This window comes from Oncorhynchus nerka, linkage group LG3 (assembly GCF_034236695.1).
Source record: "Oncorhynchus nerka isolate Pitt River linkage group LG3, Oner_Uvic_2.0, whole genome shotgun sequence".
NCBI lineage: Eukaryota > Metazoa > Chordata > Actinopteri > Salmoniformes > Salmonidae > Oncorhynchus > Oncorhynchus nerka.
In genome coordinates, this window is record NC_088398.1 from 31,734,704 (window position 1) to 31,759,869 (window position 25,166).

The window sequence follows — 25,166 nt, forward strand, 5'->3', positions numbered from 1 at the left end:
ATCAACAACAAGTGGGACACAATCATGAAGTGGAACAACATTTATTGGATATTTCAAACTTTTTTAACAAATCAAAAACTGAAAAATTGGGCGTGCAAAATTATTCAGCCCCTTTACTTTCAGTGCAGCAAACTCTCTCCAGAAGTTCAGTGAGGATCTCTGAATGATCCAATGTTGACCTAAATGACTAATGATGATAAATACAATCCACCTGTGTGTAATCAAGTCTCCTTATAAATGCACCTGCACTGTGATAGTCTCAGAGGTCCGTTAAAAGCTCAGAGAGCATCATGAAGAACAAGGAACACACCAGGCAGGTCCGAGATACTGTTGTGAAGAAGTTTAAAGCCAATCAGTCGTATATTGCACAAATCTGGCCTTTATGGAAGAGTGGCAAGAAGAAAGCCATTTCTTAAAGATATCCATAAAAAGTGTTGTTTAAAGTTTGCCACAAGCCACCTGGGAGACACACCAAACATGTGGAAGAAGGTGCTCTGGTCAGATGAAACCAAATTGAACTTTTTGGCAACAATGCAAAACGTTATGTTTGGCGTAAAAGCAACACAGCTCATCACCCTGAACACACCATCCCCACTGTCAAACATGGTGGTGGCAGCATCATGGTTTGGGCCTGCTTTTCTTCAGCAGGGACAGGGAAGATGGTTGAAATTGATGGGAAGATGGATGGAGCCAAATACAGGACCATTCTGGAAGAAACCCTGATGGAGTCTGCAAAAGACCTGAGACTGGGACGGAGATTTGTCTTCCAACAAGACAATGATCCAAAACATAAAGCAAAATCTACAATGGAATGGTTCAAAAATAAACATATCCAGGTGTTAGAATGGCCAAGTCAAAGTCCAGACCTGAATCCAATCGAGAATCTGTGGAAAGAACTGAAAACTGCTGTTCACAAATGCTCTCCATCCAACCTCACTGAGCTCGAGCTGTTTTGCAAGGAGGAATGGGAAAAAAATTCAGTCTCTCGATGTGCAAAACTGATAGAGACATACCCCAAGCGACTTACAGCTGTAATCGCAGCAAAAGGTGGCGCTACAAAGTATTAACTTAAGGGGGCTGAATAATTTTGCTCGCCCAATTTTTCAGTTTTTGATTTGTTAAAAAAGTTTGAAATATCCAATAAATGTCGTTCCACTTCATGATTGTGTCCCACTTGTTGTTGATTCTTCACAAAAAAATACAGTTTTATATCTTTATGTTTGAAGCCTGAAATGTGGCAAAAGGTCGCAAAGTTCAAGGGGGCCGAATACTTTCGCAAGGCACTGTAGGTTAATGAATGCTGTTTATTAGGAAGGGACAGTGTTCTATATGTGAATCCGCATTTCACTTTTCACAGTGAGAAGTGCTGCATATCTGAGTCTGAATCTAGTTCTGATTCTACTGGCAGTGTCTGGGATGCTGTATCTTAGCTCAACTCTTTCTCCTGTGTCCATAGTTCTGATAGCAGAAGACTTAGCCAGTCAGAGTCATGCTGCGCTGCCATCATGTAATTGTATGAGTGTGTGTGCTTTTGGATTTGTTTTTTCACACCACATTGTGCCTCAATGATGTCTGACCACATTGATATTGTGGATTCAGTAACACTCCTCGCTTCATTTCGATCTCTAGAGAATCAGCTATATCACTTTTAGTCCTACCCCTAAGCTATAACTCAAGGTTTCTATTTGTAGGTATCTCAGTGTCTGCCTGACTGTCTCTTAATGAATTACAAGACACTCGTCACAGGGCATTACCCCATCCCCCTCTGCTCCTGTCTCATCTCCTTTAATATACCGGCCCACCTCTGTCTCACTCTCACACACATTCTCTCTCTCTCTCTCTCTCTCTCTCTCTCTCTCCCTGTGTGTGTATATATATATATGTATATATCTGCCATTATATATACATATATATATACACACACAGAGAGATATATATATATATATATGTATGTGTGTATATATATATATATATATATTATATGTGTGTGTATATATATATATATATGTATGTGTATATATATATGTATGTGTATATATATATGTATATATGAGAGCCCTTCCTCTCAGAAAGGTCTGCTTTTGTTACCAGTTCCAATCACATGCTGTTGGAACACTTTTAGAGTCGTAACAGAGAGTGGTTTTGGGGGTGAATTTATTGGACTGATATTTCCCTTTTTGGAAAGATGCCAAATTAACTTTTTTCTCCTCCTTTTTTCACTCTACCCTCCCTCTCTGTCTCTCTCTTTCCCCTCTCTCTCTCTAGCCCTGTGTCCAGTACTGGCCAGAGCCTGGTCTACAGCAGTATGGGCCAATGGAGGTTGAATTCCTGTCCACGTCAGCTGACGACGACGTCATCACTCGTCTGTTCCGTGTCAAAAACGTGACAAGAGTCAGTCACTAAGAGCATTTATACACACCTGCATGAACACACACGCACACACACAGAGGAGATGCTTTCAACATTATTAAACAACCGTCTCCCTTTTTCAATTTCCTGCTTGTCATTACATTGATGGGCATCTTCCTTTTCTTCCTGCCGGGTTACTAAGGGGGACTTTGAGCGTAATGCAATCCACAATGTATGATATTCTAAATGGCTCTAATGTATATTCTCTCCCCCTTTTTATTTGTTCATAAAGCATGTCACACATTTAAATCGAATACCTGACGTAGAGAATCAGGCAGAACTCATGAAATAGGCTACATGTCAATCCCAACTGAAGAAGATTACAACTCTGTTGTCAAAGTACAGGGAGTACTGGTGTTGTCAAAGTTCCCCTTAGTATGCCAGCAGGAAGAAAAGGAAGATGCCCATCAATGTTCCCTCCCTACCTCTGTGAAGAATAATAGAGACTTTGTTTGGTGTGCGTGTGCATGTGCATGCATGTGCTTGCTTGTGTGTATGCGTACTTGCCTTCGTGTGTGTCTTAATTAGCTCTGTCTGTCTGTCAGAACGGTAGAAAGAACAAAGTGTGTGTACAATACTGTGTGTGGGTGTGTAAATGAGTAGGTGTGTTGCATCACTGTCAACCAGATTGGCACTTCCATGCGAGGCCTGTCCCTGCTGGTAGGCTGTGTGACAGGAGGTGCCCATAACCACCCTCATGGCATCCTCCTTTCCCCAATCTACCCCTCCTGTCATCCCTCCTCACCTACACTACCTCTCTCCTCCACACTGCACTGTCAAACAGCACCTCACACAACCCGGAACAATGCAACCCACAGATATCATAGTGTGGGGAAATGATGTGTTTGTGTGAAACGAGGATGTGTGCATGTGTTTGTGTGTGAGAGAGAAATAGGTCCATAGAGAATCTGAAAATCCCACTTCCCATGATTGTAACTTCTCCTTGCATCCTATTTGTTTGCGTTAGTCCAATCTGCATGACTTACAGTGCATCCCTAGCTCCTTATGTGTAGGGCTGGGGGCTGTTATATCTGTCACGTGTGCCCCTGCAGCAGCAGTGATATTAATGCAGGTGCTAGTATGGGCTATAGCTCTGAGCACACAGGGATATCTCCCTTTCCCATCCCTGGTCTCAGTCTCACCAGCAGACTATAAATCTCACACACCCTTATTGACACACATGAACTAGCAACACGCAGGCAGGAGCTCATGCACATACACACACATTCAGGTCTCATGAGCTTCATGTTTTCTTTCTGTCCTTAGCTCCAGGAGGGCCAGCTGGTGGTGTGTCAGTTCCAGTTCCTGCGCTGGTCAGCCTACCGTGACGTGCCCGACTCCAAGAAGGCCTTCCTCAGCCTGCTGGCTCATGTGCACAAGTGGCAGAGGGAGTGTGGAGATGGCCGCACCGTTGTCCACTGCCTGTGAGTTTTCCTGACAATCTGACACACACACAAGTGAAACACATGCACGAACGCAATCACTGACACACAAGCACACACACAGACACAGACATACACAGGTAGCCTAGTGGTTAGAGTGTTGGGCTAGTAACCGAAAGGTTGCTGGATCGAATCCCCGAAATGACAAGGTAAAAATCTGTCATTCTGCCCTTGAGCAAGGCAGTTAACCCACTGTTCCCCGGTAGGCCGCCGTTGTAAATAAGAATTTGTTCTTAACTGACTTGCCTAGTTAAATAAAGGTAAAAAATACACAAACATACACACACAACAGCAGTACTCCAAGCATAGTTCATCACAGACTGGAGGTCAGCTTGGCCTTCACCTAATCAAACACCAGCCATCAACATAGCCAGCAGCATACCACCCTGCATAGCCAGCAGCATACCACCCTGCATACCACTGCTGGCTTGCTTCTGAAGCTAAGCAGGGTTGGTCCTGGTCAGTTCCTGGATGGGAGACCAGATGCTGCTGGAAGTGGTGTTGGAGGGCCAGTAGGAGGCACTCTTTCCTCTGGTCTAAAAAACAATATCCCAATGCCCCAGGGCAGTGATTGGGGACACTGCCCTGTGTAGGGTGCCGTCTTTCGGATGGGACGTTAAAACGGGTGTCCTGACTCTCTGAGGTCATTAAAGATCCCATGGCACTTATCGTAAGAGTAGGGGTGTTAACCCCGGTGTCCTGGCTAAATTCCCAATCTGGCCCTCAAACCATCATGGTCACCTAATAATCCCCAGTTTACAATTGGCTCATTAATCCCCCTCCTCTCCCCTGTAACTATTCCCCAGGTCGTTGCTGCAAATGAGAACGTGTTCTCAGTCAACTTACCTGGTAAAATAACGGATAAATAAAAATAAAAAAATGTAAAAAAACATAGCTAACACCCAATCACAGACAATGAAGTAGGCGTTACCTCTTGATAAACACCAGTTCATAATGCTCAAAGCCAATCAGATACCAGCCTTCAGGAACGCACCTGCCCAATCAACAACTACAGACCAACAACTACAGACCAACCCTCAGGACATACACCAATCAGTGTAAGAGGTGGTTTGAGCAGTAAGCATGACGCCACATGGCTTCTTGGCTGCATTGCACTGTACTCTCCTCAGGACCTGACTGAATATGGAGCCTTATGCACATTGCTGAACCATGACACGTGCGCCTCCACCACCACAGTCCAAAAACACATCACTCAGTGCTGTCACACAGCATTACCCACTGCAACCGCGAAAGAGATTATGGCGATGAAATCAATTATGGCTTAATACAGAATGTGCCGGCTCTCACGATAGTAAATTCCAGGCTGCCAAACTGCTGACGCCGATTGATTACCTTAATATTGCCCATATTGGCTGCCGTGGCGACTGGGCGCCTGCCTTCCCAGGGTGCATGTCAGGAATGAGAATGCGGCCTCGCCTCCTTTGTTTATTAATGTTCCTTTAGCTTATGATGATAACCCAGACCGTCTAGCGCCACAAAATGCCACACACAACAAGCTTACTGGACCCTGTCCTCGCATTTCAAGGCCGCGTCGAGACAATTACTTATCAGTGACTGCTCAGATAATCCCTACCATTTTGTTGCTGAGCTGTTGTAGTGCTACTGCAAATGTACATTTTCCCAGAGGTGTTCACATTCATAATGTAAGTAACCTAATTTATGTTCCTCTAAATGCCTCTGTCAAAACAACAGCTATTCTCAGCAGTAAGCAATGTGCCTATGAACCTAAGTTATACTGTTAACACTGAGACGTTTTGCCCTAGTAAGAAGCCCACTGTGAGTAGTTCACCCTGCACTATCAGCTCAAATGTAATATGGCTCAATGTTCACCTGCCTCACCTAAAGCCTATTCTTGTGGGAAGTTTCTATAGACCACCAAGTGCTAACAGTCAGTATCTGGATGATATGTGTGAAATGCTTGATAGTGTAGGTGATAATGTAGGTGATATCAATAGGGTGGCCTAAATATTGACTGGCTTTCATCAAACTCAAGAAAAAGCTTCAAACTGTAACCAGTGTCTGCAAACTGGTTCAGGTTATCAGTCAACCTACCAGGGTATTTACAAACAGAACAGGAACTAAATCATACACTTGTATTGACCACATCTTTACTATAATGCTGCAGAAATCTGCTCTTAAGCATTATCCAAACCCATCTGATGTAGTGATCATAATACAGTGGGGCAAAAAGTATTTAGTCAGCCACCAATTGTGCAAGTTCTCCCACTTAAAAAGGTGAGAGAGGCCTGTCATTTTCATCATAGGTACACTTCAACTATGACAGGCATATTGAGAAAAAAAATCCAGAAAATCACATTGTAGGATTTTAATGAATTTATTTGCAAATTATGGTGGAAAATAAGTATTTGGCCAATAACAAAAGTTTATCTCAATACTTTGTTATTATACCCTTTGTTGGCAATGACAGAGGTCAAACGTTTTCTGTAAGGTTTTCACACACTGTTGCTGGTATTTTGGCCCATTCCTCCATGCAGATCTCCTCTAGAGCAGTGATGTTTTGGGGCTGTTGCTGGGCAACACAGACTATCAACTCCCTCCAAAGATTTTCTATGGGGTTGAGATCTGGAGACTGGCTAGGCCACTCCAGGACCTTGAAATGCTTCTTACGAAGCCACTCCTTCGTTGCCCGGGCGGTGTGTTTGGGATCATTGTCATGCTGAAAGACCCAGCCACGTTTCGTCTTCAATGCCCTTGCTGATGGAAGGAGGTTTTCACTCAAAATCTCACGATACATGGCCCCATGCATTCTTTCCTTTATATGGATCAGTCGTCCTGGTCCCTTTGCAGAAACACAGCCCCAAAGCATGATGTTTCCACCCCCATGCTTCACAGTAGGTATGGTGTTCTTTGGATTCAACTCAGCATTCTTTGTCCTCCAAACACGACGAGTTGAGTTTTTACCAAAAGGTTATATTTTGGTTTCATCTGACCATATGACATTCTCCCAATCTTCTTCTGGATCATCCAAATGCTCTCTAGAAAACTTCAGACGGGCCTGGACATGTACTGGCTTAAGCAGGGGGACACGTCTGGCACTGCAGGATTTGAGTCCCTGGCGGCGTAGTGTGTTACTGATGGTAGGCTTTGTTACTTTGGTCCCAGCTCTCTGCAGGTCATTCACTAGGTCTCCACATGTGGCTCTTGAATTTTTGCTCACCATTCTTGTGATCATTTGGACCCCACGGGGTGAGATCTGCGTGGAGCCCCAGATCGGGGGAGATTATCAGTGGACTTGTATGTCTTCCATTTCCTAATAATTGCTCCCACAGTTGATTTCTTCAAACCAAGCTGCTTACCTATTGCAGATTCAGTCTTCCCAGCCTGGTGCAGGTCTACAATTTTGTTTCTGGTGTCCTTTGACAGCTCTTTGGTCTTTTCCACAGTGGAGTTTGGAGTGTGACTGTTTGAGGTTGTGGACAGGTGTCTTTTATACTGATAACAAGTTCAAACAGGTGCCATTAATACAGGTAACGAGTGGAGGACAGAGGATCCTCTTACAGAAGAAGTTACAGGTCTGTGAGAGCCAGAAATCTTGCTTGTTTGTAGGTGACCAAATACTTATTTTCCACCATAATTTTCAAATAAATTCATTAAAAATCCTACAATGTGATTTTCTGTATTTTCTGTCATAGTCGAAATGTACCTATGATGAAAATTACAGGCCTCTCTCATCTTTTTAAGTGGGAGAACTTGCATAATTGGTGGCTGACTAAATACTTTTTTGCCCCACTCTATCTACCTCTATCGCTCCAGTATTCCTGCACATTGTTAATATGGTACTGGAACTGACTGACCCTGTAGATAGTATGCTTACTTTCTCGTGTTCTTCTTATTTCTTGTTTTTCACGTGTTTTTGTTCTACCTTGTGTTATTTTTAGGATTGCATTGTTATTGATTACTATATTGTTGGGTTTAGCGCTTGCAAGAAAATATTTCACTGTACTTGTGCACGTGAAATTAAAACTTGAAACTTAAATGGGGGGATGCGTGTGGGCCTATTCCAGTATGAAATGCAGTACTTTGAAATGTGAATCCTTGAATCAATGCTGCTGCTCTTATAGTAGAGTCAGTAGACAGTACCATTTGGAGGGCTAAAAGAGGAAATTAATGCATGTGGGAACACGCCTGGTGCTCCTCTGTCCTAATCAGAATCAAATAAAGTACTAACATGTTTTTCTAAAATTCTAGAAACATTTGTGTATTAGAGAATGTCAACACTGTATTCTATATGAGCAGCAATATGTTTTTTTTTTAAACTATTCCACAGAAATGGCTCTTTTGCATCTTGTGGATACAAATCATGTGTAGAAAGAAATGAATACACTCTTGGTATTTTTGATATGGTTGATCATGAAGTACTACTTTCTAAATTGCATTATCATGGTTTTCATGATTATACACTACATGACCTAAAGTGTGTGGACACCTGCTTGTTGAACACCTCATTCCACAATCATGGGCATTAAATATGGAGTTGGTCCCCACCTTTGTTATATCAGCCTTGACTCTTCTGGTAAGGCTTTCCATTAGATGTTGGAACATTGCTGCGGGGACTTGCTTCCATTGAGCCACAGAATGAGTGAGGTCGGGCACTTATGTTGGGCGATGAAGCCTGACTCGCAGTCTGCATTCCAATTCATCCCAAAGGTGTTCGATGTGGTTGAGGTCAGGGCTCTGTGCAGGCCAGTCAAGTTCTTCCACACCAATCTCGACAAACCATTTCTCTATGGACCTCGCTTTGTGCATGGGGGCATTGTTATGCTGAAACAGGAAAGGGCCTTCCCCAAACTGTTTCCACAAAGTTGTAAGCACAAAATCGTCTAATAATGTCATTGTATGCTATAGCGATTTCCCTTCACCGTACTGTGTGCGGCTGCTTGGCCATGGAAAGCCATTTCATAAGCTCCCGACGAACAGTTATTGTGCTGACATTGCTTCCAGAGGCAGTTTGGAACTTGGTAGTGAGTGTTGCAACTGAGGACAGACAATTTTTACGCGGTCCCATTCTGTGAACTAACACTTTGCTGCTGAGCTGTTGTTACTCCTAGAAGTTTTCACTTCACAATAACAACACTTACAGTTGACCGGGGCAGCTGACTTCTTGGAAGGTGGCATCCTATGATGGTGCTACATTGAAAGTCACTGAGCTCTTCAGTAAGCCCATTCTACGGCCAATGTTTGTCTATGGATTTTATACACCTGTCAGCAGCGGGTGGGGCTGAAATGGCCAAATCCACTAATTTGAAGGGGTGTCCACATACTTATATATATATTGTGTACATATAATTGGCTATATAGTTATGTTTTTGATAGAGAACAGTCTGTTTATGCAAACAGCTCTGCATCTACCAAGGCTAAGATATCCTGTGGTGTGCCACAGGGTTTGTTATTCCTAATCTATATCAATGCCCTTGCTGCTTTGTCTTCTACTGTACATCCCATTTTCTTTGCTGACGATACCAATTTGATTTTATCACACTAATTTTGATTCACATATTAATAAAGCCAACTCAGGCATGGCCAAATTTTCTGAACAAATTATATTTAAATGTTTTAAAAAATCATACTTTATTGTATTCACTAGTAAGAATCAGAAATTAGCCAGAATCCCATTTGGTGGGAATGAAATGGAACAAGTCAGTTCCAGAGTTTTAATTGATGAAAAGTTGTCCTGGAAAGATCGTATTCAATTTGTCTGCAGCAAAGTGATGAAATCTGTTGGTATCATCAGAAAGATTAGTGGTTTGGTTCATCAGGCAAGCTAACTGTATACTATAGCTTAATTTAAACATATCTCATTTACTGTAATATTGTCATTCTTGGTCAGGGAGTCTTGGTGGTTCCAAACTTCATCAATTTAAGGATAATAGAGGCCACTGTGTTCTTGAGGATCTTCAATGCTGCAGAAATGTTTTGGTACCCTTCCCCAGATCTGTGCCTCGACACAATCATGTCTTGGAGCTCTATGGCTTGGTTTAGTTTTATTACTGTGGGACCTTAGACAGGAGTGTGCCTTTCCAAATCAGGTGGACTCCAATCAAGTTGTAGAAACATCTCAAGTATGATCAATGGACACAGAATGCACCTGAGCTCAATTTCTGAATACTTATGTAAATAAGGTATTTCTGTTTTTTTTTTAACAACACATGTTTTCGCTTTGTCATTATGGGTTATTGTGTGTAGATATGCTTTTATATATTTATATATATTTTAGATTAAGTTTGTAAAGTAGCAAAATGTATAGAAAGCCACGGGGTTTGAATACTTTCTGAAGACATATTGTCTGCAACAGTAAAGTACATAAATTACACTTTTAGCTCCAGTCAGTTTTAGAATGGGTAACTAGCAATAGCCTGGTGCTAAATATCTCAAAAACTCACAGCATCATTTTTGGAGCAAATCACTCGCTCAACCCTAAACCTCATTTGGATCTATTATTGAATAATGTGGCTATTGAGCAAGTTGAATAGACTAAACTGCTGGGTGTCACCCGAGATAGCTTTCTATCATGGTCAAAACATATAGAAGCAATGATTTCTAAAATGGGAAGAGATATGATAAGGAATTGCTCTGCTTTCTTGATATCTCAGTCAACCAGACAGGTCCAACAGACCCTACTTTTGTCGCACCTGGACTGCTGTCCAATTGTGTGATCGGATGCGGCAAAGAAGTACATGGGAACATTTCACTTCGATGTACACAGAGGGCGAATGTCAATAACATGCATGTCAATCTCTCCTGGCTAAAAATTGAAGAGAGATTGACTGCATCACTATTGGTTTTTGTGCGAGGTGTTGATCTGTTGAAGGTAGCGATCTGTCTGTTCAAGCAGTTGGCACACAGTTCGGACACTTATTGTTATCACACAAGACATGCAACCAGAGGTCTCTTCACAGTCCAGGATAGAGGCTGGGAAACACACAATATTAAATAGAGGCATGAAATTAATGGAACTCTGTGCCACCCCAGGTAACTCAAACTTGCAATAAAACCAGATTTAAGAAGAAAAAAAAGATAAAAGACCTTACGGCACGGCGGGGATTGTGAAAAGAAGCACAGACATTTTTATGCATTTTGTATTGTATTATGTATGTGATACGTGGTTGGGATATGACTGTGATATGTGATTCTCGCCTGGCTATCTTAAGATGAATGCACTAGCTGTGGGCCACTCTGGATGGGAGCGTCTACTGAATGGATAAATTGTAATGTAAATGTAGTGCTGCTATGTATATTTATGTATATTATGTATTTTATCTGTTATGTTTCCTGATTGGACCCCAGGAAGAGTAGGGCAGCAGCTAATTGGAGATCCTAATGACTACAAAAATCCTAGCATCTTAACACTGAAGGTTGTGTTTCAACTCCTTCTTCTAACAACTCTTCCCTGTCTTATAGGAGCGGCGGTGGGCGCTGTGGGACATTCTGTGCCAGCACCATCCTGCTGGAGATGATCCAGTACCAGAACATGGTGGACATCTTCTACTCCGTCAAGACGCTCCGCAACTCCAAACCCAACATGGTGGAGTCATTGGTAGGTGCAGTGGAGCTGACCGGCTGCAATTTAGTTTTGCAGTATTTTAGCGATGACTATGAATGTTTCTGCCTTTGTTTAATCTGATTTGAATGTATTACTATATCCAGTATTATCAATTATATTTTTATTCAATCAATTAGGGGGGGGGGGGGGGCGAGGAATTCCGTCCTGGGTTATGCGCGACGTAAATGGAACGTCTACTTAATTATTTTCCGATGAAAATAACACAGTTCTCCATGCACTCTAATTCACAACTTGATAAGATCTATTGATAAGAGCTAGGTAAATGAGTAATCCGTTTGGATAAGGTGATTGTAAATATAAATGAGACTTATTTTAGATCTATTTTATCTTATGATCGCCGGATACAAATGTGAAACCAGTCATATGGCAGCAAACTGAAGCATGTCAACATATCAACTTTCGCAGAGTAAAGTTTATGAAAGGCTGTGCCATTATGCAGAATTTAAATTGAATGTATGGCCTTTTAACTTTGCAGGGCACTTTCGAATGTCATAATTATAGGCTAGCCCGACTTTCTCTGTCTCATGTTAAATTTCAGTATCGACTGTCAGTAGGCCTTAAACCACACATATTCAGCGACCAATAAAATGTTATTTCATTTGATTTACTGTTAGTTCCCTACAGGTGATATAGCCTATATTATTACATTTAATTACATTGTTTTGTTTACCTTCATTTACTTCCTCTGTAAATGCTTCACGGCCGTTCGGTTGTTGCTGAGGATCATTACTAACAGTTGATAATATTTAAAAAAGACATGTAGGCTAATTAAATCATTATGAAGCAGAGCGCAGACCAAGCCGAAGCAGTTTAAACCCGACACATGGCACAATACTTGGCCTTGTTATCACGCAGTTCTAGGGTTAATGCAGGCAACAGACAATATTCTCCCTATTTTAATTCTATGTACACTATTCTTCCAACATTACCATGGGTTGAAGAACTGAATGTGGCAATTTTCAGAATGAATCAAACCACTTTTTCTTTTTTCCGTGCATAAAGGCTCTCCAAACCTGGTTTTATGATTCATAAATACTTTCATAAACCTAAATAATCTACAAGATCAGTGTTTTTTTTTTTATCTACCAATTGGTGCTGAAATGGAGACGAATATGCAAATATTTAGAAGGCATTCTTTCATTGATCCCTCATATTCTGAACCTGGTTTTTTCGATATATTCTAGTCTGTCTACAAAATTCTAACTATACTGAACACAAATCTAAATGTGAAGCGTATGTACCATACGCATAAATTCAAATTTTCTTGAAAATGTTGTGCACAAATTTGTTTACATTCCTGTCTCTTTTGCCAAGATAATCCATCCACCTTAAAGGTGTGGCATATCAAGAATCTGATTAAACAGCACGATCATTACACATGTGCATCTTGTGCTGGGGACAATAAAAGGCCACTCGAAAATGTGCCGTTTTGTCACACAGCACAATGCCACAGATGTCTCAAGTTTTGAGGAAGAGTACAATTGGCATGCTAACTGCAGGAACGTCCACCAGAGCTGTTGCCAGAGAATTTAATGTTAATATATGTACCATTAGCCGCCTCCAACGTCATTTTAGAGAATTTGGCAGTACGTCCAACTGCCTCACAATAGCAGACCATGTGTAACCACGGCAGCCCAGGGCCTCCACATCCGGCTTCTTTATGTGTGGGATCATCTGGGACCAGCCATCCGAACAGCTGCTGAAACTGAGGAGTATTTATGTCTGTAATAAAGCCCTTTTGTGGGGAAAAACGTATTCTGATTGGCTGGGCCTGGCTCCCCAGTGGGTGGGCCTGGCTCCCAAGTGGGTGGGCCTACGCCCCTGCCCAGTCATGTGAAATCCATAGATTAGGGTCCCAGGAATTTATTTAAATTGACTGATTTCCTTATGAGCTGTAACTCAGTAAAATCTTTGAAATTGTTGCATGTTGCGTTTATATATTTTTTTGTTCCGCATTAAAAGGAGCACCATATTTAACGGGATGATTTAAGATACTGTAAATGTACTGAAAGCCCTATTGAATGAAAACTCGATGAGAAAATGTGTTGGCCAGCAAGTGGGAGGGTTTTCAGCAATTGAATTACATTTATTCAGTGTGCAAGGTAGCCACACCTGCAGAGCGCGTTACTTGAATGAAAAAAGTCTGAATACCAAATACTGCGAAGTGGTTGGGAAAGGCATCGGGATCGGGCCCAAGATTAAATTAAATTTCAATTCAAGACTTAAAAAGTTACCATTATTGAAGCTTTTTCAATTGTTAAGTTCCTGAGTTGGAGTTTAAATGGATTTGAGCCTAACCCTACAATACACTACCATTGCTGGTTTATGTAACTAATGCATGTATGTGTGTTTTCTGCAGGACCAGTACCGATTCTGCTACGACCTTATCCTGGAGTACTTGGACTGCATAGAAGATAGCATGAGATAGCAATGTTCCGTAGCTGGTGCATCTCGTGGGCTGTGACCGCTGACTGGGTTACATACCCTGTGACCCCCTCAACATTTACTTTATTGTTTGGATTAATGGGCCTAAACTGTTGTGAAGGACAACAATAGAAAAAAAATTAAAAGGGGTAAGTGCTCCTCACTTTTAACCCTTAAATGTATAGCTGTGGTTTTCTTCATTTTATTGTTGACGTTGTTGTTGTTTTCATTTCTGATACTTTCAGCTTCGTTTGTGTGCGTTTTTGGTCTTTCCCTCTACTGGAACTCTTTTGTGCGAAATGTTTTATTGTCGTCAATGATGGAGAAACATGAGAGAGTACAAAGTACCTGTGGAGAGATCGCCCTGCCTTTCATAATTTTCTTCAAACATGAGCGGCCTGGACAGTTTGTCTTGCTAAAAACAGAATTTGACTCTCTGCATGAAAGTGTTCCAGGTTTCTCCAAGAGCCACAGCAACTGCAGTGTACTGTGGTGAATACAAGATATCTCTACCACAAACTGCCTTACCGTTCCCTAACACTGGGGAATATATAGTACAACTCAATGGAAGGATTTCAATGGGCTACATGAACAACAATGCTTTGTGTAGTGCTATGATAAATAGATGAGTCATTGAGACATAGGAGGATGAAGTACAATTTGATGTGTTTGCCGCTTTTTGTGATGGGCCATCCTGGTATGTCATAAGACTGATCCAATTCCCATCAAAAGGGATGCCTAACCTGTCACTTAATTTTAATCGTGCCAATCCCACAGACTGACTTGAATCCTGTCTTCCACGTGTTCTACTCCTTCATGTTGATGCATGTATAGTGCATTCTGAAAGTATTCAGACCCCTTGACTTTTTCCACATTTTATTCTGTTACAGCCTTATTCTAACATGGATTACATAATTTTCCCCCTCATCAATCTACACACAATACCCCATAATGACAAAGCAAAAACAGTTTTAAAAATATTTTTGACAAACGGAAATACCTTATTTACAGACCCTTTGCTAACATCCTTGGGATGTTTCTACAACTTCATTGGAGTCCACATGTGGTAAATTCAATTGATTAGACATGATTTCGAAAGGCACACACCTGTCTATATAAGGTCCCACAATTGACAGTGCATTACAGAGCAAAAACCAAGCCATGAGATTGAAGGATTTGTCCGTACAGCTCGCAGACAGGATTGTGTCGAGGCACAGATCTGGGGAAGGGTACCAAAACATTTATGCAGCATTGAAGGTCATCATTCTTAAATGGAAGAAGTTTGGAACCATCAAGACTTTTCCTAGGGCTGGCCGCCCAAACGGGGGAGGAGGGCCTTAGTCTGGGAGGTGACCAAGAACCCAATGGTCACTCTGACAGAGCTCCAGAGTTCCTCTGTGGAGATGGGAGAACCTTCCAGAAGGACAACCATCTCTGCAGCTTTCCACCAATCGGGCATCTATGGTAGAGTGGCCAGACGGAAGCCACTCCTCAGTAAAAGGCACATGACAGCCCGCTTGGAGTTTGACAAAGGCACCTAAAGACTCTCAGGCCCTGAGAAACAAGATTCTCTGGTCTAATGAAACCAAGATTGAACTCTTTGACCTGAATGCGAAGCATAGCATCTGGGGGTAACCTGGCACCATCCCTACGGTGAAGCATGGTGGTGGCAGCATAATGACGTGGGGATGTTTTTCAGTGGCAGGTACTGGGACACTAGTCAGGATCGCGGGAAAGATTAACGGAGCAAAGTACAGAGATTCTTGATGAAATCCTGCTCCAGAGCGTTCACCTCAGACTGGGGTGAAGGTTTAGCTTCCATCAGGACAACGACCCTAACCAAACAGCCAAGACAGCGCAGGAGTGGCTTGATGTTCTTGAGTGGCCCAGCCAGAGCCCTGACTTGAACCCGATCGAACATCTCTGGAGACACCTGAAAATAGCTCTGCAGCTCTGACAGAGCTTGAGAGGCTCTGCAGAGTTGAATGGGAGAAACTCCCCAAATACAGGTGTGCCTAGCTTTTAGCTTCATTACATAAGAAGACTCAAGGCTGTAATCGCTGCAAAAGGTGCTTCAACAAAGTACTGAGTAAAGGGTCTGAATACTTATGTAAATGTAATATTTCAGTGTTTTATTTGTAATCAATTTACAAAAATGTCTAAAACCTGTTTTTGCTTTGTCATTATGGTGTATTTTGTTTAGATTGGAGAGGGGGAAAAAACAAATGAATCCCTTTTAGAATAAGGCTGTAACAAAATGTGGGAAAAGTCAGGGGGTCTAAATACTTTCCCGAAGGCACTGTATTGGTAAAGCCACTTTTCTAAATGTGGAGGTGTACAATATGATGATCCCCTTATGCAGTGGTCTTGAAAGCAGTGCAGTTGTACAGATAGATTTAAGAGGCCGAGTCATTAGAGAAAAATGTACAGTATAAGACATGTAAAGAGTTAAAACTGCCACTTTTTCTGTGACCACTTGTCTATATGGGCAGTCCTTGTAGGACATCTATGTTCTCTATCATTTGGTGTGGTTTGACTCCCAGATAGGAATCCCTAAAGGGAATACAATTGAAGAGATACTCAAATACATTTAAATATAAATTGGACCATGCTTCATAAATGTGTTCTTACTTTTTATGTACCATAGTGTATTTATCTACCATGTTAGTCAAGTTGATAAGTACTGTACGGTGTATGCCACACATCTAATTTGTCCAATATGTTCTACTGTGCTGGGGACTCCATTGATGTTCACACCATGCTCAGTAGTTATAATTAAATAAACAGGGGGAGTGGAAAACCTGGTTTTCCCCAATCTGGACCTTGTTCCACAATATAGACTTGTGTAGCTAACCCATTAGACCCTGTCTGTATGAAAATACACAGCTCGTATATGCATGTTGGAATGTGTAGCCTATTATATGATCTGTCCTGAGACCCTGATCCCAAATTAAATGAAAAGTGCCCATAACCCATAGAACACTAACATGAAGCAAATCCCCTTTGGGATTTTAAATATAACATTTGGTGGCTAAATCAAGGGTCAGTAAACCAGTATTGCAGTCTCTACTAATGCCCACTAAGTGAGAACATTAGCAGTTTGCTTTTTCTGCAGATGATCTCAGGGTCTGCTGTAATGGTGGTGCAAATGTCACTCCTATTGACCAGGAGTTCCTCCTCCTCTAAAAAGCACTCTCCTGGGGACTGGGACCGTACAATGAGTGGCATTCGCCCCAACCACGGCAGCTAAGACAGACCTGCTAGTTCTTAAATCTGCGGTCTGGTCAAAGCACCAGGATGGAAGAAGTAGAGAAAGAGACAGTATTCCAGACCCCAACAGGGTCTTAAAAATCTGACAGTTATGCATCTTTTTCATGCAAAACTGGATTAGAAAAATGTTAAGGTTTGCTAGTGCAGTGCTTCCTGGGTTCTGTTGGGCACTTCATGAACAAAACATTGCTCGTCTTTGAAATCCCTGGAGTACAAAAGAAAGTGCCTGGACACTTACTTGAGGTTTGAGAGTATATGTGTACATATCGATGTATATTTACTGTATGTTCTGTGAATAATTCCTATCTGTTTGCCCAGAGTAAAGATGTACAGTAAGTGACCACAAAGCTGAATGTACTGTACATGACCATCATTCTAGTCCCATCTTGGTTCTAACTTGCATCTTTTGTCCTGATCTTGTCTACATTCTGATTGTGCCCACATTTTGTGACCAGTGTAGACGATCAAAAGACACATTGTGAATCAGATCCTCCTGCCCACCTCAAGAGGTAGTCAGACACAATCTATCTGTAACAGAGAAACCCTTTAAATCATAATTATTCATCAATCAAATTGATTTATGATGCCCTGTTTACATCAGCCGATGTCACAAAGCGCTGTACAGAAACCCAGCCTAAAACCCCAAACAGCAAGCAATGCAGATATAGAAGCACGGTGGCTAGGAAAAACTCCCTAGAAAGGCCGGAACCTAGGAAGAAACCAGGCTCTGAGGGGTGCCCATTCCTCTTCTGGCTGGGCCGGTTGAAGATTATAACAAAACATGGCCAAGATGTTCAAACGTTCATTGATGACCAGCACGGTCATGTAATAATAATCACAGTGGTTGGTCAGCAGGTCAGCATCTCAGGAAAAAATCTCAGTTGACTTTTCATAGCCGATCATTCAGAGTTAGAGACAGCAGGTGAGGTAGAGAGTGAGTCCAAAACAGAAGGACCAGGACAAGGTAGGACATCCAGTGAACAGGTCAGGGTTCCATGGCCGCAAGCAGAACAGTTGAAACTGGAGCAGCAGCATGACCAGGTGGACTGGGGACAGCAAGGAGTCATCAGGCCAGGTAGCCCTGAGGCATAGTCCTAGAGCTCATGTCCTCCTAATGAAGAGAGAGAGAATTAGAGGGAGCATACTTAAATTCACACAGGACACTGGATAAGACCGGATAAATACTCCAGATATAACAGAATGACAGAATGACCCTAGCCCCCCAACAAAAACCATTGCAGCATAAATACTGGAGGCTGAGACAAGAGGGGTCGGGAGACACAGTGGCCCTGTCTGTCGATACCCCCGGACAGGGCCAATCAGGCAAACAGCACAGCCCCCACACCACTAGAGGGATATCTTCAACCACCGACTTACTACCCTGAGACAAGGCCGAGTATAGCCCACGGAGATGTCCCCCACTTCATGAACCCGAGGGGGGCGCCAACCCGGTCAGGAAGATCACGTAAGTGACTCAACCCACTCAAGTGACGCTTCCCTACTAGGCATGGCATGGAAGAGCGCCAGTAACTGAGCCCCCGTAATAGGGTTTGATGTTAGAGAATCCCAGTGGAGAGAAGGGAACCGGCCAGGCAGAGACAGCAAGGGTGGTTTGTTGGTCCAGTGCCTTTCCGTTCACCTTCACACCCCTGGGCCAGATTACACTCAATCATAGGACCTACTGAAGAGATGAGTATTCAATAAAGAGTTAAAGGGCGAGACCGAGTCTGCGTAGAGAAGCTAGCACTGGAGTAATATGATCAAACTGTTTGGTTCTAGTCAAGATTCTAGCAGCCGTGTTTAGCACTAACTGAGGTTTATTTAGTGCTTTATCCTAGTAGCCAGAAAGTAGAGCATTGCAGTAGTCTAATCTAGAAGTGACAAAAGAAGGGATACATTTTTCTGCATTTTGGAAAGAAAGTTTTTGATTTTTGCGATGTTACGAAGATCTGTCCTTGAAAGATTCTTGACGTATTCGGCAAAAGAGAGATCAGGGTCCAGAGTAACGCAGAGGTCCATCAAGATTAATTATCAGATCCAACAGAAGACATCTTTGTTTCTTGGGACCTAGAACAAGCATCTCTGTTTTGTCCGAGTTTAAAAGTAAAAAATGTGCCGCCATCCACTTCCTTATGTCTGAAACACAGGCTTCCAGGGAGGGCAATTTTGGGGCTTCACCATGTTTCATAGAAATGTACAACTGTGTATCGTCCATATAGCTTTGTTTCCAAATGACATTACCAAGAGGTACAGTATATATTGAATAACAATGATGGTCCTAAAACAGAACCTTGAGGAACACCGACATTTACAGTTGATTTGCCAGAAGACAAACCATCCACAGAGAGAAACTGATATCTTTCTGATAGATAAGATCTAAATCAGGCCAAAACTTGTCCGTGTAGACCAATTTGGGTTTCCAATCTCTCTGTGGATGGAATGTGGTGATTGATGGAATCAAAAGAATGTGGTGATCGATGGCATCAAAAGCAGGTCTAGGAGCACGAGGACAGATGCAGAGCCTTGGTCTGACGCTATTAAAAGGTCATTTTACCACCTTCACGAGTGCAGTCTCAGGGCTATGATGGGGTCTAAAACCAGACTGAAGCGCTTCGTATAGATTGTTTGTCTTTTGGAAGGCAGTGAGTTGCTGCGCTAAAGAGTTGTACTTTTTTTGAGAGGAATGGGTGATTCAATATAGGCCGATTAGTTTTTAAAATATTTTCTGGGTCATGGTTTGGCTTTTTCAAGAGAGGCTTTATTACTGCCACGTTTAGTGAGTTTGGTACACATCTGGTGGATAGGGAGCCGTTTATTATGTTCAACATAGGAGAGGGCCAAGCACAGGAAGCAGCTCTTTCAGTAGTTTAGTTGGAATAGGATCCAGTATGCAACTTGAAGGTTTAGAGCCAAGACTATTTTCATGAATGTGTCAAGAGATATAGTTTTAAAAAAAACTTGAATGTCTCCTTTGATCCTAGGTCCTGGCAGTGTTGTGCAGACAACTGAGCTTTGGAGAGATACGAAGATTTAAAGAGGAGTCCATAATTTGCTTTCTAATGATCATGATCCTTTTTGTCAAAAAAGTTCATGAATTTCTCACTGCTGAAGTGAAAACCATCCCATCCTCCCTCTCTAGCTTTCCAACAGTATCAAAAATACATTTGGGATTGTTCTTATTCTCCTCAATTAAGTTGGAAAAATAGGATGATCGAGCAGCACTGCTCTTCGATACTGCACGGTACTGTCTTTCCAAGCGAGTCGGGAAGATTTCCAGTTTGGTGTAGCGCCATTTCCATTCCAATTTTCTGGAAGCTTGCTTCAGAGATCGGGTATTTTCTGTTTACCAGGTAGATTCTTATGACAAATGTTTTTTGTTTTTGGGGTGCCACTGCGTCTAGGGTATTACGCAAGATTAAATGTAGTTCCTCCGTTAGGTGGTGAACTGATTTTTGTTCTCTGAAGTCCTTGGATAGGTGGAGGGAGTCTGGAAGGGCATCTAGGAGTCTTTGGGTTGTCTGGGAATTTATAGCACGGCTTTTGATGATCGTTGGTTGGGGTCTGAGCAGATTATTTGTTGCAATTGCAAACGTAAGAAAATGGTGGTCCAGGATTGTGAGGAAAAACATTAAGATCCACAATATTTATTCCACAGGAAAGCCTTTTGGAGTGGGTCTGTGGACCTTTCCATGTGAATATTACCTGCCATGACAACAAGGTCCGATAAGAATTCAGGGAACTCAGTGAGGAACGCTGTATACAGCCCAGGAGGCCTGTAAAATAGTAGCTATAAAAAGTGATTGAGCAGGCTGCATAGATTTCATGACTTGAAGCTCAAATTACAATATTAGCAACACCTCCGCCTTTGTGGGATGCGCGGATGATATGGTCACTAGTGTAACCAGGAGGAGAGGCCTCATTTAACACAGTAAATTCATCAGGAACAAGCCATGTTTCAGTCAGGCCAATCACATCAAGATTATGATCAGTGGTTAGTTCATTGCCTCTAACTTCCTTGGAAGTGAGGGGTCTAACATTAAGTAGCCCTATTTTGAGATGAGATATCACAACCTCTTTCAATAATGACAGGAATGGAGGAGGTCTTTAATTCCAGTGAGATTGCTAAGGCGAACACCACCATGTTTAGTTTTACCCAGCCTAGATCGAGGCACAGACACAGTCTCAATGGGGATAGCTGAGCTGACTACACTGACTATGCTAGTGGCTGACTCCAGTAAGCTGGCAGGGTGGCTAACAGCCTGCTGCCTGGCCTGCACCCTATCTCATTGTGGAGTTAGAGCCCTGTTCATAGATAAGAGGAGAGCACCCGTCCAGCTAGGATGGAGTCAGTCACTTCTCAGCAGGTCAGGCTTGGTCCTGTTTGTGGGTCCTGTTTGTGAGTCCCAGAAAGAGGGCCAATTATCTACAAATTCTATCTTTTGGGAGGGACAAACGGTTTTCAACCAGCGATTGAGTTGTGAGACCCTGCTGTAGAGCTCATCACTCCCCCTAACTGGGAGGGGGCCAGAGACAATTACTCGATGCCGACACATCTTTCTAGCTGATTTACACGCTTGAAGCTATGTTGTGCTTGGTGACCTGTGACTGTTTCATCCTAACATCATCGGTGCCGACGTGGATAACAATATCCCTATACTCACCAGTTTTAGCCTTAGTCAGCACCATCTTCAGATTAGCCTTAACGTCGGTAGCCCTGCCCCCTGGTAAACGGTGTTTGATTTCTGGATGATTATTTTTTAAGTCTAATACTGCAGGTCATGGAGTCGCCAATGACTTGGGTGTTCAATTTGTTAGAGGTAATGGTGGGAGGCTTCGGCGTCTCAGACCCTGTAACCGGTGGAGGAAAGACAAAAGAAGACTCTGACTCTTGACTCTGACTCGTTGATTAATGGGGAGAACCGGTTGAAAGTTTCTGTCGGCTGAATGAGCGACACCGGTTGAGCATTCCTACAGCATTTCCTTCCAGAAGCCATGAGAAAATTGTCGAGCTGCGGGGATTGTGTGCGGGGATTTATGCTACAATCTGTATTTATTGGTGGCACAGAAGCTGTTTCATACTTTCCTACACTTAAATTACCCTTGCTTAACGATTGCGTCTGAAGCTGGGCTTGCAGCACGGCTATCCTCACCATTCTCCTGTATATCATGAGTACAGCGACTGCAATTAGAAGGCATCATGTTAATGTTACTGCTTAGCTTCGGCTGGTGGAAGTTGTGTAGAACCATGTCCAGATAAAGTGTCCTGGGTGAAAAAAGTCAAGCGAGGGGAAAAATATATATATAAAACGGTAATTAAAAAGTAAAAAACGTAAACAAGTCTACAAATCTTTGACAGATGGCACTATTGACTGATTACATAAATATGTCTTACGTGCCCAATAAATAATTTATATTTTGAAAGAATAGCTGTGAAATAATTAGCATAAAGGAAGGGACCTGTAAATCTGTTCACAGTGCAGACACAGTGGACAGATAAGACAAATTTTATTTGATTTCTGCATTGTTGGGGTTAGAGCTTGCAAGAAATGCATTTCACTGTACTTGAAACTTTTAATACCATGTGTAGACACATTTATGGAAGTGTGGGTACAATCAGAATGTAGACAAGATCAGGACAAAGGACCTATTTTAACACCAGGTATAAACGGGGTCTATGAGTTTAATGCAGTCAGATTATTTGCCACATTTTGCCAACGATCGTGGACATTTCAAAGCCCCTTCTTCTAAAAAAACATGCCTCTGACCATTAACGCATGTCCAAATGTTCAAATCAGTTTGCCTTTTTCTTCCACAGACATTCTCATTTGTGTTACTTGGTGCTCTATTCAATCTGTAAAGCTGAAGCATTACAGAATACGCCATAGAAATGTAAAGGTAATTTCCGATTGTGCCGACATTTACCGACGTTTACCATGAATGCAGTCTCTGCTAAAGCAGGAACATTACCTTTCAATTTAAATCACGCTGTAAAGTTGAATTTCACAGTGCAGATTGAATAGAGCCTTTGATTATAATTCTGATCTGCATCATTACTGTGTATTTCCACATAGCTGTCACAGTGTGAACTGAACGCAATTGACTTTTACTTTTTCAAAGCTCTCATCATGCTTTTGTAACGACAGTAATTGCTTGAGTGGGCCGCCTCCATTCGTTCCTTCTTGAGTGTTTTTGTATAATATTGGAACAAGAGTACTGTGTTTCTGACCATGTATTTGTGGGGCAGGGTGTGTATGTAAAAAGAGAGAGAGGGAGGCAAAGGAAAGGAAATATATTTGGCGGGTGGGAGTGGGTTTTTGTTCTGAAGAATAACAACCATCAACAATAAAAATGTATTGAGACAAAGGGCTACTTGTATCTTTGTGGTAAGTGTTTCCCATCATCTGGTATGACTTTACAGTCGTGTAAAGACAAATGATGATGTCAGTCACTGCACTGTATAGTCTACTGTCCACTCAGCTCCAATGGCAAAGCATCTGTCTTCTTATGATCTCATGTTCTCCTCTCTGAAATGTACAGCACTGCAAATTCTCTGGTTTTATTATGGTCTTGTCAGCAGGAGTGGAGAGAGCTGACAGCTGGAGAATGACTTCCTGTCTGTCTGTAGGGCCTTGACCCACTGTGGTTTCTACATACGGATGTGGTCTGTTAGCATCAGTGGCCCTGGATCAGATGACATCCGATCTCTCTCCCTTTCAAATGTTTTCACTCTTCCCACATTTTTCCCAATAAGTATCCTACCCACCCCGTCTCTTTGTCGTCATACCATTCTTCTCTCTCTCTGTGTCCTCAACTCTCCCTCTGTCCTAACCTCACCCTCCCCTCTCTCTCTTGCCTGCCCCTTGTTCTGCGTCTGTCCTAAACTCTCTCTCTCTATTTTCCCCCTCTCCTCACGGTTGGTGCTGTCCTCACAGTTGGTAAGCTATCTGGACCGCAAACTTCCTCCCTCAGCGTGGGCTATGGTGAATTAATTCAGTGGGCCTGCAAAGTGATCCAGTGTTTAAGCAGAGAGACAAGCCAGATTAATTAGAGGACAAGACGTAGACATCGAATGTGATATTAAGTTCACTTAACTTTAAACCCCACGGGTATTCGGCCATGTCCGAATAACCGTACTTGCTTTCCAAATAGTAGGCATTTTGGGTATGTGAAAAAAAAGTTTTGTAGTATGTGAAATTGCAACAATTTTGTATGCCTTGAATGCCAGGATGTCATACTCATTTTGGCTTTTCATCTAGTAAAACTTGCTCCACACCATTGAGGAAGAGAATTGTGTTTCGAGACCCACGTGTTTTTGACGTGATAATTAGCTGAGGGGACGCGCTGTACCGCCATGTATGAATGGCGGGAATCAACATAATTGTGCATTAGATAAAGCATTCTCAGTAGGATGAGCCTAGTATGCTGATATTTGTTGCTTACTGCTGCTTATGCTCTTCCCCTTCTATTCCTTCCTCTCCTACTCATGTTGTGGATCAATAAATGCAGATAACCTCTGAGAGTCAGCGGCTGCTGTGTTGAGGAGGGAGAAGGAGAGCTGCTGCTCTAGATGCACTGCGCTCCACTTGTTACCAAAGACAGCTCCGGTGTTCGGCTAGTAGATGGAAGATGGTGTGAAAGTCATAGAGATTTCAGCAACTGCAGCATGCTGTGCGTCAAAGTGCATAACGGTGTCAGTTTAACAGCGAAATGTTTGTTATCCACGAAAGGCTCAACTTTAAAAATGCTAATAAAACACCAAAAGTCTCCAGGGGAGATATCGTGAATTCTTTGGAGTTTGACCTTGACCGAACTTCAGTGGGAAAACTAACAGAAGAGTCTTTGCATTCCTTTTCAAATGGCACTGGGACACCGGAACTAACGGGTTGCCATCAGGGAGGAGAATTTACACAGCTACACACAGGCCATCACATCCACACGTTGTGTGATTGCTGGAAACAATTTCCCACACCACAATCACAATGTGAAGCAATCGGGGAGAATGCTTGTCCCCTGGGTTC

At 42.4% G+C, this 25,166-nt stretch overlaps 1 protein-coding gene across 2 annotated transcripts in view; it reads left to right on the top strand.

The window, feature by feature from the left end:
• Positions 1 to 23,505, top strand: part of ptprub (protein tyrosine phosphatase receptor type Ub) — a 375,002-nt gene extending 351,497 nt beyond the window's left edge. For both annotated transcript variants that reach the window (XM_065011362.1, XM_065011367.1), the window contains exons 26-29: positions 2,266 to 2,391; positions 3,676 to 3,833; positions 11,292 to 11,427; positions 13,814 to 23,505. In XM_065011362.1, the coding sequence (XP_064867434.1) occupies positions 2,266 to 2,391; positions 3,676 to 3,833; positions 11,292 to 11,427; positions 13,814 to 13,882 (489 nt within the window). In that variant the 3' untranslated portion in view covers positions 13,883 to 23,505. The remainder of the gene's footprint in view (positions 1 to 2,265; positions 2,392 to 3,675; positions 3,834 to 11,291; positions 11,428 to 13,813) is intronic.
• The last annotated feature ends 1,661 nt before the right edge of the window (positions 23,506 to 25,166 follow it).